The sequence below is a fragment of the Scardinius erythrophthalmus genome, assembly GCF_964197995.2.
Source record: "Scardinius erythrophthalmus genome assembly, chromosome: 9".
Classification (NCBI taxonomy): domain Eukaryota; kingdom Metazoa; phylum Chordata; class Actinopteri; order Cypriniformes; family Leuciscidae; genus Scardinius; species Scardinius erythrophthalmus.
The window spans coordinates 31,436,904-31,464,737 of NC_138229.1; the positions used below are offsets into that span (position 1 = coordinate 31,436,904).

The following is a 27,834-nucleotide window of genomic DNA, read 5'->3' on the forward strand; positions in this document are numbered from 1 at the left end:
GCACAGTCTTAAATGAGTTAAATGAAGTCTTAAATGTAAAGAGTTGTGTGAAAATATGATGCATGTCAGATCCACATTATGTGCGGCAGGTCTTAAAGTGACAGCAGCCTAATAAACCTGCTGCAGTGATGTCTGTCATTAATGTTAGTCAAAGAACAAAAGACTCACGCACTGCAGTGAGATTCAGTGAGAAAATCGCTCACTGCTCTTGATTGAATCTATATTTAACTTATAATTTATGCAGTGAAGACTGTGAAGTGTTTGATAACTTTATTCAATTTCTATATCTGTTAGACCTGACAATCTTAAAGCACTGTTTACGAGGTTACATAGGTATAATAAAAACAATGAAAACAATAACTTTTTTGTGCATTTTGACAGGGCAAGTACAAATCTGAACTGGTCTGACTGGGCCAATAGAAAAAAAATAGCCCTGATATATTAAAGGACACAGGTAAATGTGAGATTTATATAATGGGTTTTGCAAAGATTGTTTTAAGTTCACTTAAAGTGCCCCTATTATGGTTTTTCGAATATTCCCTTTCATGCAGTGTGTAATATCGCTGTTTGTGAATGTAAATGTTCAGCAAAGTTGTAACTAAAAATAAAGTTATTGTCTCCCAAAAGAAAGAATCGACTCCAAACCGCCAATACAAAATATTCTGCTAATGAGTTGTGGGCCACTATTACCTAAAACTGTGTCTATTAATGCAGATTGTCTGTTGTTCTTACTACTATTACTACTAAAAAAATCTATTTCAAAGAGACGTCAGTAGCAGTATTGGTATCAGTGATAGGCCTACTGGCCTTCGTTCATAAAAAGATGCTGTTAAACAAATATTTAAAATATAGGCTACTGTCTTTATGTTGTTTCTATATTAATTTGGAGAGTAAATGTGAAATTATTACAATATAAAACTACATTGAAAACTTTAATGTTCAGTTTTATTAATCACAATTAATTCGTTTTTAATCGAATGACAGCAGCACTGGCGAGTTTATATCACCCAATTCTTTGAAAAAATTGCAAAAAGTAGCAATTACCTTTTTTCATTTTTTTTTATTCTGTGGCGGAAATAAGCTTTCATACAACAAGTAATGCAACCAAATGGGTTCTCAACATGAGTCCTCAAAACCCATGTAAAGCAGTCGGACATAGTCTGCACTGACATATTCAAGAGTTCATTGACTCACCTTGAGGTTTCAGTCTGTTTCAAACAGACTACTGTAACTACTGTCAAACTTCTGTAGCATGTAACTACTACAAATAGTAATGTCCTCTACTTACCGCATCATTCATCAACCCTTAGACACTCAGCAGTTGCATACTGAACCAACAAATCAATGCATGACACCACTTCTCCAGCCTTGCAAACAGCCCTTGAGCTGTTCATACATATTCTGGGATGTGTGTACTGATTTATTGTCTACAGCTCAACCTTCAACATTATAAATACGTCAAAACCGGCCTTAAAACGTCCGGAGCTCAGTAAATCTATCTGAAACTGGGCACTTGACTTTTTATCAGGCAGCCTCCAGGTGGTCAATATGGTAAACATAATCACAGGAGCACTCAAAATGTGATCCACGCAGTGAGAATAACCTGACATTTAGTCATTCTTGTCTTACGGACACGTGTCTTTCCAGGTTCTAGTGTTATTTTAGCATCATTGAGATACTACAGTTTTTATTTTTTTGAATGAGATCTTTACATTTTCATTTTAATTTCATTTACAGGTTTAATAAATTTGTTGAGTGTTTTTGTCATTTGTATATGTTTTTATTGTTATCATTGTAACGTTTTATTTTGTTTCAAGGTATTTCTATGGTTTTAGATTTAGTTTCAGTTATAATAACCCTGCCAGGTTCAATACAAGTTAAGCTCAATCGAAAACACTTGTGGGATAATGTTGATAGGCTAAATCTTCACCGGTTCCCTTTTTTGCTCTAAAACCCCACCAAAAAATCTGAGATACACAGCGGGACACTTACAATGAAAATTAATATGGCCAATTCATAAACGTTTAACTACTCACCATTTCAAAAGTATCCACATGCAAACATTAGCATGCTTTTAATGTGAAAAATTGTTTACTAAACCTTTTCTGTGTAAAGGTACATCAATTCATTTGTGTGGTAATCAACATTATGCCACAAATACTTTTGATTAAGCTGAACTTGTATTGAACTGGAATATTACTTTAAAATATTGGCTGCTTATCTGGCAGTACATAATCTACCTGTAAAGTCCAAAAACCAGAGACCAAATGAAATTCTGTGACTTACTTTCATAAGCATTACTCTATATGTTAATATACAGTGGGGAGAACAAGTATTTGATACACTGCCGATTTTGCAGGTTTTCCTACTTGCAAAGCATGTAGAGGTCTATAATTTTTATCATAGGTACACTTCAACTGTGAGAAACGGAATCTAAAACAAAAATGCAGAAAATCACATTGTGTGATTTTTAAATAATTAATTTGCATTTTATTGCATATTTGATCACCCACCAACCAGTAAGAATTCCGGCTCTCACAGACCTGTTAGTTTTTCTTTATGAAGCCCTCCTGTTCTCCACTCATTACCTGTATTAACTGCATCTGTTTGAACTCGTTAGCTGTATAAAAGACACCTGTCCACACACTCAATCAAACAGACTCCAACCTCTCCACAATGGCCAAGACCAGAGAGCTGTGTAAGGACATCAGGGATAAAATTGTAGACCTGCACATGGCTGGGATGGGCTACAGGACAATAGGAAAGCAGCTTGGTGAGAAGGCAACAACTGTTGGCGCAATTATTAGAAAATGGAAGAAGTTCAAGATGGCGGTCAATCTCCTTCGGTCTGGGGCACCATGCAAGATCTCACCTCGTGGGGCATCAATGATCATGAGGAAGGTGAGGGATAAGCCCAGAACTACATGGCAGGACCTGGTCAATGATCTGAAGAGAGCTGGGACCACAGTCTAAAAAAAAACATTAGTAACACACTACGCCATCATGGATTAAAATCCTGCAGCACACGCAAGGTCCCCCTGCTCAAGCCAGCGCATGTCCAGGCCCGTCTGAAGTTTGCCAATGACCATCTGTATGATCCAGAGGAGGAATCGGAGAAGGTCATGTGGTCTGATAAGACAAAAATACAGCTTTTTGGTCTAAACTCCACTCGCCGTGTTTGGAGGAAGAAGAAGGATGAGTACAACCCCAAGAACACCATCCCAACCATGAAGCATGGAGGTGGAAACATCATTCTTTGGGGATGCTTTTCTGCAAAGGGGACAGGACGACTGCACCATATTGAGGGGAGGATGGATGGGGCCATGTATCGCGAGATCTTGGCCAACAACCTCCTTCCCTCAGTAAGAGCATTGAAGATGGGTCATGGCTGGGTCTTCCAGCATGACAACGACCCGAAACACACAGCCAGGGCAACTAAGGAGTGGCTCCGTAAGAAGCATCTCAAGGTCATGGAGTGGCCTAGCCAGTCTCCAGACCTGAACCCAATAGAAAATCTTTGGAGGGAGCTGAAAGTCCGTATTGCCCAGCGACAGCCTCGAAACCTGAAGGATCTGGAGAAGGTCTGTATGGAGGAGTGGGCCAAAATCCCTGCTGCAGTGTGTGCTGCAAACCTGGTCAAGAACTACAGGAAACGTATGATCTCTGTAATTGCAAACAAAGGTTTCTGTACCACATTTTAATTTCTGCTTTTCTGATGTATCAAATACTTATGTCATGCAAAAAAATGCAAATTAATTACTTAAAAATCATACAATGTGATTTTCTGGATTTTTGTTTTAGATTCCGCCCAATACTTGTTCTCCCCACTGTACGACAATAAATCTTAAAACTCAGCCTTCAAAGGCAAAGATATGAAAAGAAAGCAAAAAATCAGCTATAACTGTTATTTTTGGTGTACTTTTAGTTAACCGGCAACCTCTTGGAAATAAGACCTCAGAACACTTGAACAGAATGAAAAACAATACAGTTTTTGCTCAGAATGAAACTTTGTTTTAATCCCTGCTGTTAATTGATTGAACTTCAGTTCTGACTTATTGTTTTGATTGTTCATATTTGTCTCTTTACTGGGTTAAAGGGATAGTTCACCCAAAAATGAAAATTCTGTCAGCAATTACTCACCCTCATGTTGTTCCAACCCCGTAAGACCTTTGTTCATCTTCGGAACACATATTAAGATATTTTTTATTAAATCTGAGAGCTGTCTCACTCCTCCATAGACTTCAACTTGCTGGTCCAGAAAAGTTATTAAAGAGATCGTTAATATAGTCCAAGTGACCACAGTGGCTTAATCTTAAGTTTATCAAGCGACGAGAATACTAAAAACAAACAAAAATAGCGACTTTATTCCACTATACATTTTCATTTTTGGGTGAACTATCCCTTTAAGCTGTGTTCATGTCTTGGATGTTTGGACCCCACTGTACATCCAAACCCTAAAATGAGAAGTATTTTGCATTCACTGAAATATAATAACTACTATAAAAATGCATTGTTTTTAACCTGACTCCTAAAACTAAAAAGATGGTCATTTATTTCAGGCACCTGCACTGCACAGAGCTGCTGCCTCAGCTCTAAATAATAGCTTATCACTATTCACTTATGACTGTGTCTCCACTTCAGCAACCACATCATCAAATTTACTGATGACACCACTATTGTTTGTTTCATCAGTGATGAATGAGGTCTAAAACAGACTTGGACGTCAGCAAAACAGAGGAAATTATTTTTGGGCAACTCGCTATTTTGGAATGCGATTACATTGGACAAAATTGTAATACGAGAGATTTTCCTTCAAAAAACGTAACTACGATTAGATAAATAAAAAAAGACAAGATATAATTTCCTCCTCACTGTGATAAACTGAGTCAGCATTGTGTCCTATAACACTTTCTGTTCTGCCTACAAATAAGGTCACGCTTATTGTTAAGGTTTGCATATTGTTTGCATAGTTAGTTTCTATGACGAAGCCCCCTTCCGACTGTTTGGGACATCTGGAAAATTGATTGTTCGGAGAAAAAAAAGGTTAACACTACCATGAGCCCTGTGCCGTGCCAACAGTGAAGCATCCTGAGACCACCCATGTGTGGGATTGCCTTTCATCCAAAGGAGTGGCTCTCTCACAATTCGGCCCAAAAACACTCCCAGGAATAAAGAATGGTATCAAAACGTCCTCCCAACAATCCAGGAGCACTTTGGTCATGACCCGTGCATTTTCCAGCATGATGGAACACCATGTCACAAGCCAAGAATCGTAATGAAGTGGCTTTGAGATCATTACATTAAAATTTTGAATCTGTGGCCAGGCAATTCCCCGGGAAAGCCCATAGAAAGCCTGTCGTCAATCCTCAAAAGGCAAGTTGACAAGCAGAAGTCCACAAATTGTGATCAACTACGAGCACCAATAAGGCAAGAATGGAGTGCCTTCAGTCAGGATTTGTTCCAGAATCTGATTATGAAGAAGGAAGTCAACACTGTATTATGAACGAGGGTCATGAACAAGGGTCATGAACAAGGGTCAACACTGTAAATATTGACTGACTATCTGCATATATATTGAATATTTTTGCCAACAAAAGCCTTTAAAATTTATAAAATGCTTATTTTTTTCCAGTACACCACAGAAACGTGAAAAAATAATGAACAAATACTGAAGCAGCAAACTTTGCAAAACAATAAATTATTTTAATACTTTTGGCCTCAGCTGTACTGTACCATATTTATACCCTTTCTATGAACAGGCAATCAATAGGGTGAACTGATGTGTTATGAAAGCCGTTTACACCTCTTTTTTTAAACACAACATGAATATTCAATAAGGAAACATCACATTGTAAGATAAACATTTTTATTTAACCATGATGCAGGAATGTTTGTAGAGTGTCAAAATGAGTTTGAAAAAAAGAGAGGAGAAATAACATTGTGTTGCAGCGTAGGAGACATAAATAGAAACCATTCTTCTTTCAGGCGCTGGGTGCATATTGCATGGCAAGTCTGTCAAATTCATTCTCCTGTGGAAACAATTGAGTTTACATTAAACTTAGTAGTTATTTTTCACAGTTACTTAGATAATGCTCTCACAATACATTTATCAAAATAGAAAAACAGAACATACTAAATAACCTTACCTTAGCAAGATAATCCTTAATAAAAGGATGTGATTTGTGTGCATCTTTCAGTTGAGACAAATATCGATTTGTCACCTGTGCAGAAACACAAACACAGAAAATATAAGCATCTGTGTTGATCTCTCAAGGGTGTAAAATGAAACTCAGATACATTGAAGACCGCAATAAAAAAATCAAAAATCTTGACATGTTAACATTTACATTTATGGAGCTTACCTCAGGAGGTTTGCCCAAATGCTGTGTCAACACAATGAGGTTGATGAGTGTCTCCGGGTGGCTGCTGTCCTATAGAGGATAAAGGACAGATCATTGCATTTCTCTGCAGTTAAACCTGGACCACCGACTGATCTGGACACGTAACGGTAATTATTAGCCATTTGATTGACTACATTATCGAGCCGCTAAGTTTTCCTGTAGCTCAAACAGTAGAGCGCTGGCGCTTGCAACGCCAAGGTCATGGGTTCGATTCCCAGGGAAAGTAAGAACTGATAAGAATGTAAATGTGTACCTTGAAATGAAATTCAAGTTGCTTTGGATAAAACGTCTGCCAAATGCATAAATGTAAATAATGTGTTGCTACTGAATCAGACAGCTGCCTTCTAAAAATCAGTATCCTTAGAAACGCTTTGAAATACTTAGAAAGTCAGTGGAAGGCATATAGTTCATCATATCATCACATACATAATTCACCAAATATATTGCTAAATGTACATGATTTTTCATATCAACAGAAAAATATACCAGGATAACCTGGCATCTCTTGAGTCTCGCCTGCTTCAAAGCATTGTTATAGCATAGCGCATAGTTATTGATATGCTTAAAGCCTGTCCGTACGTTTACGTGATTGGTTCAAAGTAGTTTGTGACGTAAGAAGGGTGAGGGTGTGACGCAAGGAACACCTGCGATTTCAAACCGCACTTTTCACTGCAGTTTCAAGAAGAAAATACTCAGCAATGGTGATGAATTTGCCATGGTTTGTTTTAAAGCATATTAAAAACACCACATAGACATAAACAAAATTAAAAACTTGATTCACCACAGGGAGACTTTAACAGTGATTGTAGTTTTTAACCGGAAATGCTTGTTTTCCCTCCAATTTACAACCTTGTATAGATCAGTATAAGAGACTAATGGGATTTATAAGAAAATATATATTCAGTAATATAATCGATGTAACTGCACTGATAGATGAGAAGACAATTTGAATTTGAGCAGGATAATGACAGCAACTTTGCAACATTAACACTGTTATTGAACTGAATTGAATCAACACTGAACTGAATTGAGCTTGAATACTGACACTATTATCTTCTGTAGAGCTGCTTGACAGCTGAAAATAATGTGTTTTATAATTGATGAAGCACTATATAAATAAATGTGACTTGACTAATGGAAAAATAAAGCAGAATTGTCCCAGATCAGGAAAAAGTGTGCATTAGCCATAGAATTTCAAGTATTGTCTGAGTTTGGGATGTTTGGTCAGCGTGAAAGTTGTCTTGAATTCAGTCAATCTGGTATCACTTTATTTTGATGGTCCACTTTAGACATTCTTCTAACTAGAAGTTATTTTGCAACTACATGTCAACTAAGGGTGTGTCCATACTTGTAGTTCAGTTCACTTGATTCGTTTGGTCCAGACCAAAGGTAGTCCTGGTCTGCTTAGCGTTCATTTTGGCATTTTAACACCAAACCTAAAGATACAGAACCTAAAAGCATAGGGATACGTTCACAACCTAATTAACCGGCTTTTATGACGTATTGTATATATTGTGACGAAACGTACCAGACAACCAGAACAATGCTGTTTGCTGGGATAAATGCACTCGTTGTATGTGCACATATTTTATGTATTTTGACCAGCTGAGCGCTCGTGGAGAGCTTGTGAAATGTGTGAAAGAGTCAAAACAGCGGCAGGAATCCCTACGTCACACAAATGAAGATCTGCTGTGAGGAGACGCGGTTCTGATGCCTGTACCGAACTGTGATGGGCAACAGTGACAATGACGAGAAAAAACAGGTTTGCTTGAGCATTCTGTCCTTTTTAGGGTCCCATCTTGTGAAATCATGTCCTGATTGTGGTTCATTTACATGCCTTTGGTCCGATTTGTGTTCATATTTCATTCGAACCACACCAGGGTTGGTTTAGAAGTGGACAGAGACTCATCTTTCCAGAGGTCTCGATCCGCTTGTTTGATGCCACCAGGGTTCAGATGGTTCACACTTATTCAAATGAACCGCACTAACAGAACAATCGCACCAGGGTTCGTTTTAATCGAACCAAACATGGCAAGTGTGAACACACCCTGACTCTCATTAGAGTATTGGTAGACTGCCTGCTTAATATCTGCTAAGTATCTTTACAACTACATATCAACATATTCTACTTACCCTAACAGTCTACTAATACTCTGAGTTAGTTGACATGTAGTTGCAAAGTTACTTGGAAACAAAGACCATGGAAATAAAGTCTAACCATCAATCTATACTTGTTAAATGTATTTTTGCTATGCAGACTCTCAGGACCAAAGTTAAACTTTTGTTTGCAGTGGGAGACAAAACTTCCTTGCATTTGCTGTGCTAAAACCCAGGCTCTTACTTTGTCCAGAGCGTCCTGTAGTACTGACTCAGCCTCATCCCACTTATTCTGAGCCATGTGACTGGCAGCCTGACCGTTCAGCAGCAGCAGTGTGGGCGAGTACTTGTCTGACATTTCCTGGAAGATGTAGAACGCATCCTGCAGTTTCTCTCCCCCCTGTTGGCAGAAGAAGGAGAAAGACATTTAATTCCCAGTCGACAAGGAAAAAACATCATTCAGCAAAACCAGCAAATACTGAATAGGCACTAGGCATGCAGAGAGATTTTAAAGAAACAAAATAATCTCAAGTGATTCAGCTCGCTACAACAATGCATATGTCTAAATGCTAAACTGTACAGTAAATGGGTGTATTTGGATAGCATGCATGTATGTATTTGTTCATGATTGAGGCTATTGAACCTCGGCAGTCAAAACAGATTGAAGACAATAAGTAATAATTTTTTTAATGAAATGAATGCACAATATTTTGTTTTAACAATATTTACTTTAATATTTTGAGGTAAAATCTTTTATGGTACTAGACCATGTTCACCTCATAATCACCTCTAAATTATGCAGCATTTGTCTACACAAAATATTAATTTGTTTACACAAAAATATAGCAAATTTATTAAAAATCCAATGCATGCAAGACCATCTGGTGGGAAAAATAAAGAAAATCATAGATTTTAGAGATTAGATAGATAAAATCAGCTAAAAAAAAAAATACCCACTAGCCTGCAAAGTTATTTCAGAGGAAAGTTATTACATTTTATGAAAGATAATGAAAAAAAAAAAAAAAAAATTTTCTTTAGGATGACATGCACCAAGAATGCCCATTAAGAATTGACTTGTATACTCGCCATGGCAAGGTTGACCCAGGCTGTAGCAAGCTGAGTCAAAGTGGCATCTTCATCTTGGTCTTGCATCTTCTTTAGCTCCTTTCTGTGAACACAACATATCCATGAAAATAACTTATTTAAAGGCATTAAAGGCACAGTATGCAAGTTTTCACCGCTAGATGTCACTTACAGGGGTTAAAGTGAAAAAAAATCCTGAGCCTGAAAATTTTCTGGGAGGCACGGGTGGGGGGGGGGTGCATTGGGCTTCATTGGCACCATTTATTTTCATGCATTTTAATGGCATATTTTTATGAATAAAGACCAGTATCACTGATATAGTTACTTATGTCTCTTTGTCCAAAATTTGAAACATTTATTGGGCTTAAAAAAATATAACAACTTTTAATTTAAGTAAACTTAAAACAATCATCACTTAAACCCATAATAAATGTAATATTTACCTGTACCTTACCTGTCTAACCAATGTGAATTATATAGAAATTGTTCCCATTGTTCTTTGATTAACTTTACTAACAGAGAGAATTGCTGTCACTTACCAGCCGCTGCTGACAGGATCTCACGCATTCTCTACTCTTTACGAACTATTTAAGATTGTATTTAACTCATTTTACTGTTCTTGTGAAGATACTCGACAAAACTGACATTTTGACATAGCCTAAATGTGTGTGTGTGTGTGTTATGGTTCGTACAAGCGCGAAAGGGAACTCGATGGCGCGCTGTCGACTGCGAATGCGATACTGGCGCGCGTCTTTCTGTGTGTGTGTGTGTGTGTGTGTGTGTGTGTGTGTGTGTGTTTCAGGAGGACATTCATTCACTGACAGCGCGTTCTCTTTTGTCTTCTCGCGCATTGATAGTTTAAAACATTTGCGTGAAGGAGAGCATGATCATATAACCCAAAGGATGACAGAAAGAACAGACGCTGCGATAAATATTTTAACACGTTAAAGCTGAACAAATTAATCGCAAGCGTTTACTTTGACAGCACTAACGTTAGGCTACTTGTACATTGCTGACAGAAAATGTTGCGGTTTAAAGTGGACTCGTTTTCATGGTAGGCCTACATAGAATGTGGTTTTTTTTTTGTAAGCTACACAGAATATTTAATTAAATATTCAAATTAAATATTTAGCCAAGTCTGAAGTTACCAAGGAGCAGTGTATGTTAACGTTAGCTCAGTTATCAACAGGTGTAGACAGAAAATATGATTATCCTGACCTGAGCTAATTTACTAAACCAACTCACACCTCTCCTTTCTTTCTTTTCATCCATGATGACATTAAAGCCACGTAACGTTACCTGTTGTTGTTTCTGGCGCTTCATCGCTGTCTGTGCTGCAACCGCTAGCAGTAAGTTACTTGCTCATTAGAACATTCAGTGAGCTATTTTACACAGGCTCGGTCCTGCTCCTCCATGTCAATGACGGCGTGCGGTTAAACATCATAACAAACGAATTTGAGTGGGGGTGGGGGGGGGGGGACAACGGGATTTTGGAAAGTGTCCCCATAGGAAATTACACCCGTGCAGGACATCATCCAAAGCTTCATGAACTAGCGCTCCTTTCCCCGACAACGCTAACGTGACGTATAACTCTCAATCACACTGTGTTGCCAGGCCCCGCCCTGCTCTGCTTCTGATAGGCTTGTAACGTTAGTAGAGCTGCGTTTCTTTCATATGATTAGTAGGTGAAATCAATTGACTCGAAAATATTGAACCGCATGCAAGATTCAAATTTATTTTTTTTCTTCCTCACGGCCGCACGCCGGAGATCCGGCACGGTGCCGGAATACTTTTAGCCCTGCACTTATTCGAAACAATAACAGAGGCATAGCTTGATGACACCGCGAATGAGTGTGGAATCATGGGAGTTGTTGTCTTCACCTCCACAGTCGATGGAATGCAAAATCCTGTTCATGGATGAGCTAATGTATTAAAGTTTCGCTGAATTACTACTCGTACAGGTCACTTTATTTGACAAATAAATATTGTGGCGTAACAGCGCTGTTTTACTTGGTCAAAACAAAGATACTAAAAATATGTTTGAGTGTGTTGAACGTTATGTTATAACATTATATGTGCGTTAGATCGGTGGCTGATCGGTATCATATTAATAAAAGCTGATGTGCGGCTAAGTGGCAATAAGACTAAAAGTGTTGAGCTATTTAAAGATGATTTGTTTTCTGTCGATAAAGTTATCCAAACAGTTGCTAACCTGTCTAATAATACACCTAATATATTAAATCAAATTAAATATATTGTCAAATAATATTTAGCTGGTTAAAAGGTATTTTTAATAAAACATGCAAATAGCTAAGCATTCACGCACGCACACACATAAACCTAAAATAAATGAATGAATAAATAAACAATACCTTGCCATATCAACTCTGTCCAACTTCAGAAGTACCTGGACAGTCATGGCCATGCTATAAGAGAAATACAAATAGACAGTGAGCAAACTTATACATTTGTAATCCCACTCATAAACTATTAATGAAAACTCTGGCCTCACCACTCCAGAGTCTCTCCCTGGTGCAGGGTACGTAACGCAGCATCTGTGTTCATCTCATGCAGATAGATGGAGGCCGCCATCAGCAGGAAGGTGGTGTTGGAAACATCAACACTCTTAGCCATCTTTTTGTCCAGTTCTGCCACTATTGCATCCCTAAGAAAAGCAGTGTATGGTGTAGTTCACTTCATGTCTACTCATTTATAGGGATAGTTCACCCAAAAATGAATATTCTGTTATTAATTACACACCCTCATGTCGTCCTAAACACGCAAGTCTTTCGTTCATCTTTGGAACATAAATGAAGATCTTTTTATTAAATGAAATCTGAGAGATTTTTGTCTTTCACTTTTAAGCCCCAGAAGGGTAGAAAAGACATCATTAAAATAATCGATGGGACTCCAGTGTTTTAACCTTAATTTTATCAAGAGATGCAAGTGCTTAGTTTATATAATAAAAAAAAAAAAAAAAAAAACATTAACACTTAATTTTAAAAATATCAATCTCCAACACGCGTTCACATCTGCTCTCGCGTCAACACAACCACCATGCATCGTGGTAAGTAAATAAAGTGGCGGGTTTTTTTTCCTAGCAAACAAAGCACTTGTGTGAAAATTGAGGTTAAACCACCGTAGTCACATGGATTACTTTAATAATGTGCTGACTACCTTTCTAGGGCTCGAAAGTGCTAGTTACATAGGCTGTCAATGGGACAGAAAGCTCTCAGATTTTATTAAAATAATCTACATTTGTGTTCCGAAGATGAACGAATGGCTTACGCATTTGGAACAACATGAGGGTGAAAAAATGAATGATAGAATTTTCATTTTTGGGTGAACTAGCCTATAACTTTGATTGATAGACCAAATGGCACAAACCTCTTGCCTACATCGGACAGGTACTCGGCAAACATCCTAACAGCCTGCATCTCCTCAGAGGCGCTGGGCTTTATTTCATCCAGAACCACACCATACTTCCTCTGAGAAGACAACACAAATCATCATTTAATTACAACTCAAAATTAACAGCACTAAATCAAAAACATAAGTATATGTGAATGAATACACACACACACACACACACACACACACACACACACACACACACACATATATCGAAATATAACTGCAAATCAATCTTATTTTTAACATGGGTTGGTGTTCGACTTCGATTAGTTTATTCTCATCAACATCAAACCCACAGACTGATGCTAGCAGAACTTACCTGAGCAATATATGCTCTATACAGGAAAATATTCTTCTCTGCATCCTTTTCTGGCCCTGATGTCTAAAAGAAATATAAGACATTTACACGTGGTTGGTTGTCATTTGTTAATTACAGTCTTGTTAAAATATAGAGAAACTATAATGAATTAGCCGAAGGCTAACAGACATAACGTTACTCTAGAATCTATAACGTTGTGTTTTAGTAAGAAATGCTTTCGTGCCATGGAGAATATTTTCAGAGCACTCACCTTTACTTTTTGGGCTTCGTTAATGCAGTGTTGATAACTGCCGATGTAGAAGGCATTTTTAACATCGAACAGCTCATCCACTTCATTCTGCTGCGACGCCATGTTTGTGAAACGTCAACTCTGTCGACGTCACTATGGCCACGTAACCAGAACAGTTTGCTTCGTTTCGCGAGTAGGGTCAGAGAATGTCTAATAGGAAGAGAATTGGCACTCTCTGCTTACTTCCGGGTTCTGGATTGGTTGCAGTAACACGTCTCTGTCCATGCGGGGGCGCTCGCGAGCGAGTGCAGAATGAATGGAGGTCTATGGCGAAATACCCCTCAAAACCCACTTTTCTCAGGATATAATTTTTTGTCTAGTAATTTGAATGTTGTATTCGAAAGGAGATGCAAAGAAATTACACATTGCTGGGTGTTCGATTTTTTTAGAGTCACTTATTTGGTTTAAAAAGTCTTTTAAAATGTCAATGACGTCAGAATGCTGACGTCATTAGCAGAATGCTAGCGTGTTATGGGCAACAACAACTCAACCTGTAAGAAATAGAAAAGAAATAAGTACTCGTTCATTCAACTTTCGACCTATAACCCATGTTGAACTTGCAAAACCTACAATAAAATCTGAGATTTCTCAACGGCATTTGGGTGAAAGAGACACATTTAGCCGTATAGCCCCATTGACTCCCATTCAGTCTGCACTCGCTCGCGATCACCCCCAGTGGAATTCTAATGGAACTGCAACCAAAATCAATACAATGGGGCTGAATAGGGAGTGCCAAGGCTCTCCGTAGACGGGCTCTGGTAGGGTCTGCCTGCAGAGCCGGAGGCTGCATTTTCAGGACCCCACTTTTAGGACCGCATTTCTAGGACCCTAGGTTTTTAGTGACAGCGCCACCTACCGAATTAGAGGACCAGCGAAGATGGATGACAATCAGAGTGTGAGTATCAAATGCGAATAAATTTCTACAATTGCGATGCATTTAATTGGAAAGTTAACTTTAACTTTAAATGCACGTAGCAAACGTGATGGTGATTTGCTAAATAAATAGTCTTGAATGCATAGCCATAGTATTTAGCCTCTAATGCTTGAAAATGAATTGTTAGCACGTTCATTTAACGGAACTGTTGCGTGATAAGCCTGTGTTGACTTATTGACAGCACAATAAAACTGTAGCATGTTCGTTCTGAAAGCTTGTTAATTACTCATTGTTCTTCCATTTTAATTCAGTTAAAATAATCTTAATGTTTTCACTGTCACGTGCTCACAGTCAGCCTGTTTAACGTTACCCACAATACATGTTATAGTATGCGTCTACATGCGTCTCTTCATTTTAACATGGTTTTATAATGTGTGCCTCAAATATTAAATACATATGTAGGCTAAATGTGTGTGTGTGTATATATATATATATATATATATATATATATATATATATATATATATATATATATGGTCAGAAAAAAAGTCGTGTCAATGTTATTTCTATTCAGATTTCTCAATTGAGATGGGCTTTATTGACATGAGTGTTTCTAGAACCTTTGTTCCCACAACATCAAAACCTTTTTTTTTTTTTTAATCTTTGAACAGTATGCAATAATAGTATTATGAATTGATATGTGTGCACTTTTTGGTAACTAAGAAAAAAAAATTAAAGAGTAGAACATGTTCAACTAAATGTTCCTTATTTAATTAACTTCTCTTTCTCTCTCTCTCTCTCTTAGGAGTCAGTGATGATGTTGTCCATGAAGTTCTGTTTGTGGTCCACATCATGAACAAATTTGTTTTTGTGTGTGTTCAAGTTCAGTTATTATATATTATTTTGTAAAATATTTTGTGCGTGCAAGTTCAGTTATATATTATTTTGTAAAATATTTTGTGTGTGCAAGTTCAGTTGTTATATATTATTTTGTAAAATATTTAGTGTGTTCAAGTTGAGGTGTGATAATTTATTTTGTAAAATATACACAATCTACCCCCAGAGTCATCCTTGTCTTCCCTCTATACTTGAAAATGTGGTCGATCTAGTGACTGAAAAGACTATAACATGATTCCTTGTTTATTTTACTTGAGTTATTATATTATGCTAGACCCAATAATTTCTCAACATTCCTAGGAACCAGGTTTAATTGCAATAAATAAAGTAGTATTTGGGTGTAATAAAACTGTAAAACTCTAATGTAGTTAAAACTGGGTGGGTGGAAATACTGCCTGGCACAACTAGGGTCCTGGAAATGCGTTCCTGAGACTGCGGTCCTCTAATTCGGTAGGTGGCGCTGTCACAAAAAACTAGGGTCCTAGAAATGCGGTCCTAGAAGTGGGGTCCTGAAAATGCAGCCTCCGGCTCTGCAGGCAGATAATATTGGCGTTTCGCTGATGAATGTGTACGGTGTCCTCTCGTGGCGTCGTGAGGAATAGCTAGGCGAACACCGTCTTTTGTATAATACACACACAATTTTATGATTATTAAACATTTACTTATAGAATACAAAATAATAAATACATAAATAAAGGAGAAAAAACTAAATAAATAAATGAGTAATATATAAAGGCCTATATATATAATCCTCCCCACAAAACATAAAATAATAATATTAAATAAAGATTATAGCCTACAAAAACATCAAAAAGTGAGCATACCGGTACATTCAAAGTTTTAGTAGCCTAGTCTTTTTGTTACAGGAGGTAGACTTTATATATATAGACGACCTTAACATCTTGAAAGTGAGAAAAATTGGGGGTCGCTTTCATAGTTTTACATTTGTGGATAAAGCCACTATTCCGTCCAGTGCTGCTCATTGTCTGTAAATTACAATATTTTAAAGGATTTTGGAAAGCAATGAAAAGTGATTTTTAATTTAGGCCTACTTTTGTATATTACAATAAAACATATGCAACTTGCCCCAACCTTAAAGGGATAGTTTACGCAAAAAAAAAAAAAAATTCTGTCATAATTTACATCATGTCGTTCCAAACCCAAAATTTCGTTCATCTTCGGAACACAAATGAAGATCTTTTTAATGAAATGTGAGAGCTTTCTGTCCTTCCAATGACAGAGCTACGCAACCACTTTGTCACTTCAGAAAGTTCTTAAAGAGATATTAAAACTAATCCATATGAATTGAGCGAATTTAATCTGACGATGAACGAAAGTCTTGCAGAGGGTGAGTAATTAATGACAGAATTTTCATTTTTGGGTGAACTATCCCTTTAAATTTATGAACACTGTTATTAACACAGTTAAACTCGTAGGTGACTCTTGTCTGAATGTACTGGTTTTATTGTGTTTATTGTGTTGTGTTTAATTTGAGAACAAGTCACACACACACACACACACACACACACACACACACACACACACACACACACACACACACACACACACACACACACACACACACACTATAAATTAAGACAAGGTATACCAAACATCCAAAAAAAGATAACCAGAATTTATGTAATTGGACTTTTGTCTCAAAACCTCAAAACCATACTGAGATGTAGCCTAGCCTAGCCCCAGACTCCCCTATATCTTGTCTATAAAGACTAATTTTTGTCCAAATAATTCAAATTTAATGTTTCTAAAAATCTTCAGAAGTATGTGAGTATATTACAAGTTGGAATTTCGCTAGTCATTCTCCTTAATCTTTGTTTGTTTTTGCTCATTGAAACTCATTGATCTCACTCCACTTCCATCATAACCATCGCTCTTTCGTTTCAGTTAATTAACTATATATAGTTTGGTTCTTTGAGAAAAAAATGGAAAATTGACTTTTTTGGGGGATGTTTAAATACTGCCAATTGTAGATTTTTATTACAGTTGCAACACTGAATATTTCCCTTCTTGTGCAAGCTCAAATTTTCTTTATACATAATTAGTTTAAAAGGAAAAGCAACAATTTAAACTTATGCACAGTAGCCTAAATGCGACAAGATAAATTATGCACAGCAAAATTAATATTTGCACATATTCCGCAGAGGAGTCTCAAGACTTAAGTGACGTCAGGGCTTAGACCTGAGTATTATAAAGAAATTTTTTTTTTTTCACTTTACCACCTGTGTCATAATAATTAAGTACATCATATAGCACCAAGCATATAATGATTTTGATGTCAGGAAGGTTGGTAACATGATTAACATTTCATGACATAAAAACATATGGTTGCAGACTTTGAAATATTAACCCAAATGACAACAAGGATGAACAAAATACTGATATGGTGCTTGTGTACTTGTTAAAAGGCTCAGATATCAAAAACTGACACAATATACTCATACCATAGTCATATGTTATCACCATAACATTAGGTAACACAAGAATGTAAGTGATCTGACATAATTAAAAAAAAAAAACATTGACTTAAACCCATTATTCTACATTAGGACAATGAAGAAAGCAATGTCTCAAATTTTGAGGTCAGGGTGTAATTCAGCAAAGCACAAGGAACAGCTCTCACAAAGCTAGCACCCATTCCATTATAAAAACCTCGGACTCCATTTTTCTCATAGATTCCGACGAGTCCTTGAAGAGCATCCGCAGTCTTCTGTGAGGTCGAACAGAAAGCTGAGATTGTGAGAGAAAAGACAACAACACAGTGATCAAATTACAGATATATTTAGTAAATGTCTAAGAGATTCACAAGACAAATACTGATACATTCACACAGTCTGAGATGAACATATCCTGCATAAGAACATTTAGCTAATGTCCCAATTTAAGTTATGAAAACGTTATTTCTGAATGTTTAATTTAGTCAGTTTAGTTTGTTCAAATGCTTTAAAAAAGTTTTTTTTTTCTTTATAAAGTAAAGAACGTTCATTATGAACGTTAAAGTTCCCATGCAATCAAAATGGAAGTTTTTTTGGCTTTTAATATGAATATGGTAGCCTTAAGGTTATCTATAAGCTAGTGTGCTCCAAAACAATGACAAAGATATAAGCGTTCAAAACTTACAGTCTCTTACTTCCATCAATATGGATCAATGATTTTGATGACATCACTCTGCACCTCAGCTTCTCATCAGATTTTCTGTCCAATCAAATGCTCTCTAGAATCTAAAGTGTCCCGCCCCTTACACTACAAATAGACAAAATTACTATTTTCTACATGGTGAATAGCATATAGTGCACTATATCGGTGATAGGGAACGATTGAGATAGTGTAAATATGCCTTCCATTGGGGTGAATGAACGCTATTGGCTATTTAAAAAGGGGAGGGGCTGTTCGATATGTCCAGCCCTGTCTTCCTGTTTCAGTGGAAATGACATCAACACATTGAATAATGCTGCGCGTTTCACGGCACTTCAGTGAGCCTTTAATGGAACATTCATTTTTTATCATTCTTCAACATTATTTTTGAAACCAGCAGTAACATATAAAAAATATTAGACAAACGTTCAACTTAATTTCAGAAAAAAGTTCAGTGAGAAAGGTATAAATAATGTTTTTTTGTACTAATGTTTTGAGAACAATAGAACATGAACTTTTAACGAACATTCTACTAACGTTTGTTCATAACTTTGAAAGAGACCATAGCAGAACGTTAGTCAAAGTTCTGAGAACATTTCCTGTTAGATTCTGATGTTGTGTTAATGCAGACAGAAGATGAGCATGATACAAATTTGCCTGATTGTACAACACAGATATTAATTATTAAAAGCCTTGGAATACATTTTTATTGATAAAGGAAAACGTTGATGAAAGTAATTCTTATTAACGTTCACCTTGAGCTTGCTGTTGTGTTCTAATGACAGCAAGTGGGTAACTGGTGGCCTGTCCCGATGCAAATGCAGCAAAACTGAAGAGGAACAGCTTGGAGTCACTAACTTGCTCAGGATCCTTTCTGGCCCAGCTCATAATTGACTGCAAGAGGAGAAAGGGTTCATGTTAATGACTGATGACTTTAAATTTAGTGAGAAGAAAATAAAAGTTGCAGCTTGCCCATGCCACACTGCCTGAAAGTAAAAGCAGTTTTGTAGTTTGTCTCTTGTTGATTGAATACTCAGATACCTCCTCTCCTCTCGAATACCTGATGCACTGCACATTCCACTCCAGCATAAGGTATCATGCAGAGTATGCTGGGTTTGAACCCTCGGTAGAAAGCTGCCACAGACTCGTTCTGGTAAATCAGCTTGGCACATCCCAGTACTCCGTTGTAGGTGCCGGCAGGCTGGAGATTGAGTCTCACTTTCAGCACCTGCCGTTAGAAAAAAAAAACGTTAATAACTGGGATTACTCTAATAAGTTCTGAATGTTAACTACAACTTAGTTTGCATTGTTGATGAAAAATGACTAATATGAAAAGTACTTGTTCTGTATGTATGAATTCTCACAATTGCAACTTTATTACTTGTAATACACAGTTGCGACTTACTATTGAGACTATTTCTCGTAGTTACACCTTTTTTTCATAATTGTGACTATATATCTCACAATGTCACTTTACCTCACGTTTCTAATAATTGTGAGTTGAAATGGCATATTGTAACTTAATATTTTGCAACTGTGGCTTTATTTCTTGCAACAGCAACTTTATTTATTGTAATTATAGCAGTAACACTTTACAATAAGGTTTCCTTAGTTAACTGCATTAGTTCTACAGCGTTTAATAATCTTAGTTAATGTTGATTTCAACATTTACTAATACATTATTCAAATCAAAAGTTGCATTTGTTAACATTAGTTAATGCACTGTGAAGTAACATGAATAAACAATGAACAGATGTGTTTTTATAAACTTGTTTAGTTCGTGTTAGTTATCACATTAACTAATGTTAACAAATGAAACCTTATTGTAAAGTGTTACCATTATAACTTTATACCTCAAATTACATTTTAATCTTTATGTCACAATTAGTGATATTTTAGTATCATTGAGACTATTGGTTTATTTATTTTGAAATAAACTGAATTAAAATTTTAGTTAAGTGTTATGTCTTAAGTCTTAAATAATGTTGCTGGTTAAATAATGTTTTTTTTGTGCCATTTTTATTATTTAATATGTCTTTTATTTTATTTTTATTTTAGCTTTGGTTTTAGTTGTTTTAATACATCAATATAAACTAAATGAAAATGAGAAACTAGCTGAAATAAAGTTAAAGTTCTTTATGATTTTATTTTAGTTAAGGTTAATCTTATTCAAGTAGGATTTTTTTTTAATGGTTTTAGTTTTAGTTAGCTATAATAAGCCTGGGTCCCTCGCCACAATTACGACAATTATTGTCATTTCATTTTTTTAATCTGAGGCAGAAATTTAGCCATTTATTTATCCATTTAGCCATTATATAAGGCAACAAGTTCGTGTGACAAAATTACATTTGCCATTATACTTTTTGGGAGCATGAAATTGACACAATACAAAGATAAAAATAAAGAAAAATCAGTTATACGCATCTTTTGCTCTTCATGTTGTTGTATTAAGACTAAAAAAGGCTTTGCCTGTCTTTGCCGGCAAGTAAAGAAGGGAGAAAGAAAATGTTAATTACGCAAGGTGTATTGTACTCTGAAAAACTACATATTTGACAGACAACACCTAACAGTAAGGAGCTCCAACCTGTTGTGTCACTGTGATACCTCTAAGGGGTAGAACACAGCATGTGCCACAGCCCCTGACACACAGCCCAGTCCGAACCTCTGATGGACCGACAGACTTTCCCTCTCGCCCAGAGTGGACATCCTCATCTGTTGGGAGAGTGACAAAGAATATTTGAACATCTGTGCACATGTGAGTGAATGCTTGTGCATGTTTCTGTGCTCACCTGGGCATAGATGAAGCACTGAAGCGTTGACTGTGGTGTTCCTTTAAGAACATTCACAGCATTTCCTTGCCACAAGGATCTAAAACCTCCAGTCTGCAGCTCTCGGAGTCCCAGAGACACAGCTTTGGATCCAAAAACCTATCCAGTATATTGCAATGTGTTAGGCAATTCTGTTAGATCTCACACACTCAGTTTTACAAATAAAACATATGGTATATACTCCTAATTTAACTGAAATACCTAATATACTGCATTATTGCTTGGACTGCACTGACACTTTTGGATGAGAACCAAATCTTGAACTGAATTGAGCTGGATGACGACACTACTGTCTTCTGTAGAGCTGCTTAATGGCTTAATCGACTATTTAATAAGTGACCAATTTTGCAACATCGACACTGTGTAAAGTTCAGTTTTGGTGAAAACGGCTTCAAAGTGCACATTTTTGAAAACGATACCGTTATTGTTTCTGTGTAAACTACAAAACCACGAATTTGTGAAACTGATGACGTCATGCGCATGTGTATTACGTGCTCTGTTTATAGGCACATAGTGTTTCTTTACAAACTGACATCGCCACCTACTGGCCAGGCAGCAGAATACAGCGTTTTAGTCGTTTTTTAGTCAGATCCGTGTGAACATGATCGGTTTGACAACTTATCGTCTGTATGCAAAGCTTTTTAAAAACGGTTTTAGTACGTTATTGTTGTGTAAATGTAACCTTAATTTTTAGATCAAAGTTTCCTGTTCTTCCTTTTTTTGAGCCACCAGCTCTTTAGTTACTCTGTGTATATATTTATTCCTCAGTTTGATATGTTCTTTTTTCGTTCTCGTTTATTTTTAGTTGGTTATGTTTCTCTGGCGTTCCAGTATTCTCCTGTGCTCCTGTGTGTTATTTGTTTTGGTTTATTGTTAAATAAAGTGACTGCTGCATATAGATCCTGCCTCAACTTCTCTTCCTTGCTGAAACCAACTATGACAGAAGACCGGACCAAGAAACAACTGAAAATGGATAATGCAGCAGCATTTTTTGCCCTCACCCGTGAGGGTATCTCTTTGTTGGTTCTGTTTGCTGGCCCTGCAATCCAGTTTTATTTTTACAATGTCAACTCTCAGAATAGAACTCAACAGCAAATTAATGATAAGAATGGAATATACATAGCTTTGTCTTGGCAGACTATATCTGCTACGGTTCTGCTGATGCATGAGTGAAGGCTACTGCCAAAACATGCACATGAATACAGGGAATAGGATACGAGCTGCTGCAAGGAAAGGCAGGTGGTGCTGGGGAAGGAGGAGGGCTAGGACAATTCCCATGGCATGCTGCACTAAGCTAAGCCAGTTCAAAGACTGAAAGCACAAAGCCAAGGCACAGCGGCGATCACAGTCATGGGGTTCGCAAATGGATCTATCAGTGTGCTTAGAGACGGGCCCAGCCTTATCTCTGCCTTTACCTGATAGGTCCAGTGCCTTCTCTCAGGGTTTGGAAGCATGCGCTGCGGTTCCCTCCACCCCGATTGAGGCACTGACACTGCAACTATCTAGTACTGAGAACTCGCCACCTCAGTCTTATGCGTTTGAGGAGCTGGTTGAGGTTGTAACAAGAGCAGTTGAAAGACTGAGTATTGACTGGCCAGCAGATAAGCAGGACGTTCATTCCAAAAGCAAGCTGGACGAACGCTTCCTGCCATCATGGTCACAACCTCAACGTCAAGGCCTACCATTCTTCCCCCCATCTCCACACACCGGTTTCGTACATATAGTGCACAAACATCTAACTATTCCTTTATATCGAATTATAATGAGCAAGGTTATGGGGAGATGCCAAAGTGGAAGAGACGTTCGCGAGCTATCTCTCCTCCGAGGCGGCATCTTCCCTAAAGGCCCACTAAGCCAGTCAGAACCACATCTTCGCTAGTGGGTAACAGCCACTGGTCAGGCTGCAGCATGCCTTCACACCATGTCTCTGCTGCAGGCCTACCAAGCTGAGTTGTTAGGAAACATGGACAAGGGCTGGGGAATTGGTCATGACATAGTTTGCGAACTAGGTCGAGCCACATATTTATCTCTTAGGGCCGCTAAGGAGACGGCTAAATCCATCAGCCACTCTATGGCAGCCCTGGTGGCCGCTGAGAGGCATCTGTGGCTCAACCTAAGCAATATTAAAAAGAAGGACAAAAAGTTTCTTGTGGATGCGCCCCTGTCACCTTCTGGCCTCTTCTGCGACGCTGTAAATTCAGTCGTCGAGAGGTTCCAGGAGGCAGCCAAGCAGGCGGCCACTTTCCAGAAGCTCCTCCCCAGTCGCTCTCATGTCTCTGGGGCTGCTGAGCGGGAGCAGCCCCAAACTTCTAAAGCCAGCTCCTCACACCGTGCCACGCAGAAGCAGAGCGTAGCCTCCCGTGCTCCCCCACAGAAAGGTTGGGGACAGGGAGGGCGCTCTCAGCCACAGTCTTCGAGGGGTAAGACAGATCTGAGGACCGTCATTATCTCCAAGAAGGCTGGGGGGAAGAGGTCCTGACGCCCGAGGGCTCAGGCCAGTGAGGGCAGTCCCCCCCGAAGTGGAGCGGTCAACACCTCATTATCCGGTGCCCGTCTCCCTTCGGTGTCCTCGGGGGACCGTTCTGCGGTGAATTTAAGTGAATTTAAAGCAACAACATGGAACTTTTCCTCAGCGGTTGCCCTACAGGTTGGAAGCGGAATTGTCCATTACCGCTGTCGTAAAATGATTTATGGTTACTGTATATGAAGCATGTAGGCTTCTTTTCATATGGGCAATGATAATATTATTAATCTTCCTCCTTTTATAATTTATACATATTTAGTAGACTAAACATTTTAACTCAAACATTTGCGATTTGCATGTCGATTACAATGCTCAAATCTGAACGAGAATAATAGTGATAGCATCCTAACCATCTAAAACTAACGCATGTTAGTGTTTACTAGCTACCAGATTGATAATTCGCTCATCTACTAGCTGATTCATGAAGATAAATAAATGGAGGACCAGATAGTTTCCGTAACGTAGCCAGGCAGACAACAGATTAGAAAAACTAAAGATAGTATGCAAGCAATTTACAGTTACTTACTAGTTCAACAGCATGACGGCCAAGTCAGCATCGGTCTGGTAACTCTCCTCCTCCATAAGCTAACGCCAGCGAGCAAACGCTCGACCAATATTGATCCTCGTCCTGCCTTTCAGTTTATCACTCTCCCTTTTCCTCTTCCGACTCTACTCCGACAAAACCTTGGACTTCTTACGTTTCGCTGCTGCTTCAGCCATGACGAAAACAGACGCACGAAAACAAACGCGCTGGTTGGCCACATTTGAGGAAGTGTTGGGCGAAGTGACGTATGCCGTAAAGCAGTCGAATTTTGTAGTTCTTTTTGAGCGCTGGTTACTACCCGCACCCTGAAGTTACATAGTGCCAGTAAAAGCGATACAGACCCCGTCAGGCTCTGGCAGACGTCTCATTCAACCTATTGTAAGTCGATGTACCATCACAAGGGTCTTGGAAATATATTATGAAGGTTGAAAAGTTACATGTTGTTGCTTTAACAGCAAGTGTGGACAAAAACACTTAATTTTTGACTGACAAAAAATACCTGAAGTCGTGTCTTTAACAGGTCAATTGGTGCTGTCACAGTTCTGGACACTGCATCTGCCAAGCCTGCGGCCAGTATAAAGTTACCCCAGATTGACAAGTCAGTCTCGTCCTGGGTTAACTCAATAGACAAAGAGCGACTCTCTCCTACATCAAACACCTAAAAAGACAACATCTTTTGATGACAATGAACAGTTCAGATTAAACGTACAGTATATGTGCAAAATCTTGAAGGAATTGTTTTGCTAAAATGACATTTTCCACTCATTTACTCATGTCATAGTCTTTATGTAAAGTATGATTTTCTCTGGGGAACACAAAGATTTTTAGAATAATATCTTAGCTCTCAAGGTCCACACAATGCAAGTGAATGGTGACCAAAAGTTTGATAATCCAAAAAGCACATAAATTATAAAAGTAATTCATATGGCTCCAATGGCATAATCAATGTCTCAAATGTCTCATACAGTATATAGGTTTTTAGGATTTTTTTTTTAATCCTGGATGGATCTATACAGCTGAAATGGAAGTGTTCTGCAGAAGAAAGAAAGTCAAACACATCTTTAGCACTGGGGTGAGTAAATAATGAGATAATTTCCCTTTTGGGTCAATTATTATTTTAAAGTTTGAAGGTATTTTAGAAATAAGTAAAAGCTGAAATGTTTTACCAAGTTATGTTTCCAGGAAGATACTAACTCTCCAATGTTTTCTGCTGGGTTGATGATGACGTGCTGGAGGAATTCATCCCAGTCTACTGTCATAGAGTTGTCTTCATCCATCCTAATGACAATCAGAGTTTAATGTTAATAATAATAATCCAAACAATACAAATTCCTAAGCATTTCATTGATTTCATGCATTTAATATGAACTGTATCAGAACACAAGGTCTATTTAAGATTTACATAAATCTGTAGATGACAAGGTATCTGACCCCATACAAAAGCATGGAGTGATCTTGATGTGACATTTATTTTCTATGGCATTGTTACGAATGGAATAGAAATTAAATATTGCAAATGTGAAGGCAGCAGCATCAGGTCTCTTACATTTGAATGATTCTTTTTGCATTGGGTTTTGATATGACCAAACCTAATTCCTTAAACAGAGTCATGATATCCTCCAGGTCAATTGCCCCTAATCAGAGGAAAGAATTCTCAATTCAATTCATATTTATTTGTATAGCGCTTTTCACAATACATATCTTTTTCAAAGCAGCTTTACAGAAATGCATGTTTCTAATTACAGTTTTTTTTACAATCGCTAGGACACATTTCTCAATAGCCTACTTAGGTTACTTTTTCAAAACTCTTTACACAGTCAAATTATGTGAGCTAAACTGTGGATCATTTATCATTGCTTTGGCACAAAATGCATTCACTAACTTTCAATTTACATTAATTCTTTTCTCACTTAAACACAAATACCACCAAAACTTTTGCACATGTTTATATACTCTTTTCAAAACTGTTAAACTTACTGTAATGTTATGGTAATCCCATAACAAACAGATTAAGTACTCTTCAATTTTACATATATTTAAGTGGATTGAACACAATCAAATTAAGTTAGGACAAAATGTACAGCAATTGTGTTGCTTTAGCTCATTTTTATTAAGCAATATAAAAACAAGCGGCAAACTTTTTTTTTTTTTTTGCTAGTGTTATGGTGGAACAAGCTTATTTTGAGACATACAGTATATGAAGTGTTTTGTTGGTCTGAGTGAGGTTTGGAGGTACGATTAACTGTTTGGCCAAGATATCTTTTACAAAAGAAAACATTGTATAATGCTCCTGTTGTTCATGTTTTTTAGGTTGTTTTGAGTGACAATGTTTGTTGGGGGGAAACATTTGCGAGTGTTATGGAAGAATGACTTGATTAGAGACATGAATGAAGTGTTTTGATAGATTTAGTGCATTTTGAATGTGAAATTGACTGCTTTGCAATATAAAAGTTGGTTAGGGGAACTGTGTGAAGAGATTTGAAAAAGTGACCTAAGTATTAAGAAACGTGTCCTATAGCGATTGTAACTGTAAGATTGATGTTACCAGAGGTGACTATCAAAGTAATATCCAAATTGAAATGTGCAGTTCTAAGACAATAGGCTACAGATCATACATCATGTACAAAATACAAACAATATCATTTAATTGTAATGGACTATAAAAATAATATGATTAAAAATGTATTTTTTACACTGTTTTGGTAGCCTACTTTGTTTTGTAGTTGAGAGAACATTGTACACCACTGCACAAATGCCAGTTCTATAACAATAGGCTACTGAAAGCTGTTTCAGTTAAAAAAAGAAAAGAATAATAGGCTATTTGTCACAGACAACTTACCACATTTATTTCTGTCAAGGGCATGGAAATCTATTTTCCATTTCTTCTCTCTGTCCATTATGTAAATAAGAAATTCCTGATAGCTTAGACGTCCATCCTCGTTTTGGTCATAATTTGACAAGATTGCCTGAACGAAAGAATTGTATGCTGTTATTTGTTCACACAGAAAATGATTGTATCTCCAGATAGGCTGCATAAAAGAATGATTACTTGACATGATCTCTACAATTGATATCAGTAGAAAATCTTACTTGAACCTTTTCACACACTGGTTCCACACCTATCCTTCGCATTTCACTATGCAGCTCCTCGCGAGATATAAAACCGTCTTTATTCCTGTCGAGTTTATCAAACAAACCGCGGAAGCTATCCATGATGTAAAAGACAAAAAGCTATTTAAATATAACGATTCATATGAGAAATAGTTTAAGTAAGCTTACTACTTAATTTGTGGTCGGTTATTATATTTTGAGCTGATTAATGCTGAGTCACATCTCTTGCCAGAGGATGGAGTTCAGTGCGGTGTTTAATCCTCCTCTTACCGGGAAATGTCGTGCAGTACCGAGGCTAAA

General features: G+C 37.4%; 2 protein-coding genes across 2 annotated transcripts; both read right to left on the minus strand.

Annotated features, from left to right (window-relative positions):
• Positions 1-5,680: 5,680 nt before the first annotated feature.
• Positions 5,681-13,775, minus strand: cope (COPI coat complex subunit epsilon). The gene is made up of 10 exons (XM_081373408.1): positions 13,565-13,775; positions 13,315-13,377; positions 12,969-13,069; positions 12,094-12,246; positions 11,954-12,007; positions 9,585-9,666; positions 8,743-8,898; positions 6,363-6,431; positions 6,147-6,221; positions 5,681-6,029 (listed from the first exon to the last, which is right to left on the minus strand). Exons 1-10 carry the CDS (start codon positions 13,664-13,666, stop codon positions 5,982-5,984), a joined length of 903 nt encoding a protein of 300 aa, XP_081229534.1. The 5' UTR covers positions 13,667-13,775; the 3' UTR covers positions 5,681-5,981.
• Positions 13,776-17,937: 4,162 nt separating this feature from the next.
• Positions 17,938-27,636, minus strand: slc25a24l (solute carrier family 25 member 24, like; the record flags this gene model as incomplete). Its single annotated transcript, XM_081375551.1, has 10 exons — positions 17,938-18,122; positions 19,283-19,421; positions 19,588-19,755; positions 21,132-21,239; positions 21,317-21,454; positions 24,923-25,081; positions 25,590-25,701; positions 25,970-26,057; positions 27,263-27,389; positions 27,514-27,636. 10 exons carry the CDS (start codon positions 27,634-27,636, stop codon positions 17,938-17,940), a joined length of 1,347 nt encoding a protein of 448 aa, XP_081231677.1.
• Positions 27,637-27,834: the final 198 nt, after the last annotated feature.

Bases quoted from the DNA above. Each gene is read 5' to 3' on its own strand.
- cope (XM_081373408.1), bottom strand. From the start codon at position 13,666: ATGGCGTCGCAGCAGAATGAAGTGGATGAGCTGTTCGATGTTAAAAAT. The intron at 13,378-13,564 runs GTGAGTGCTCTG...TATTTCTTTTAG, and splicing joins ACGAAGCCCAAAAAGTAAAG to ACATCAGGGCCAGAAAAGGA. The intron at 12,008-12,093 runs GTGAGGCCAGAG...TTTCTCTTATAG, and splicing joins CAGGGAGAGACTCTGGAGTG to CATGGCCATGACTGTCCAGG.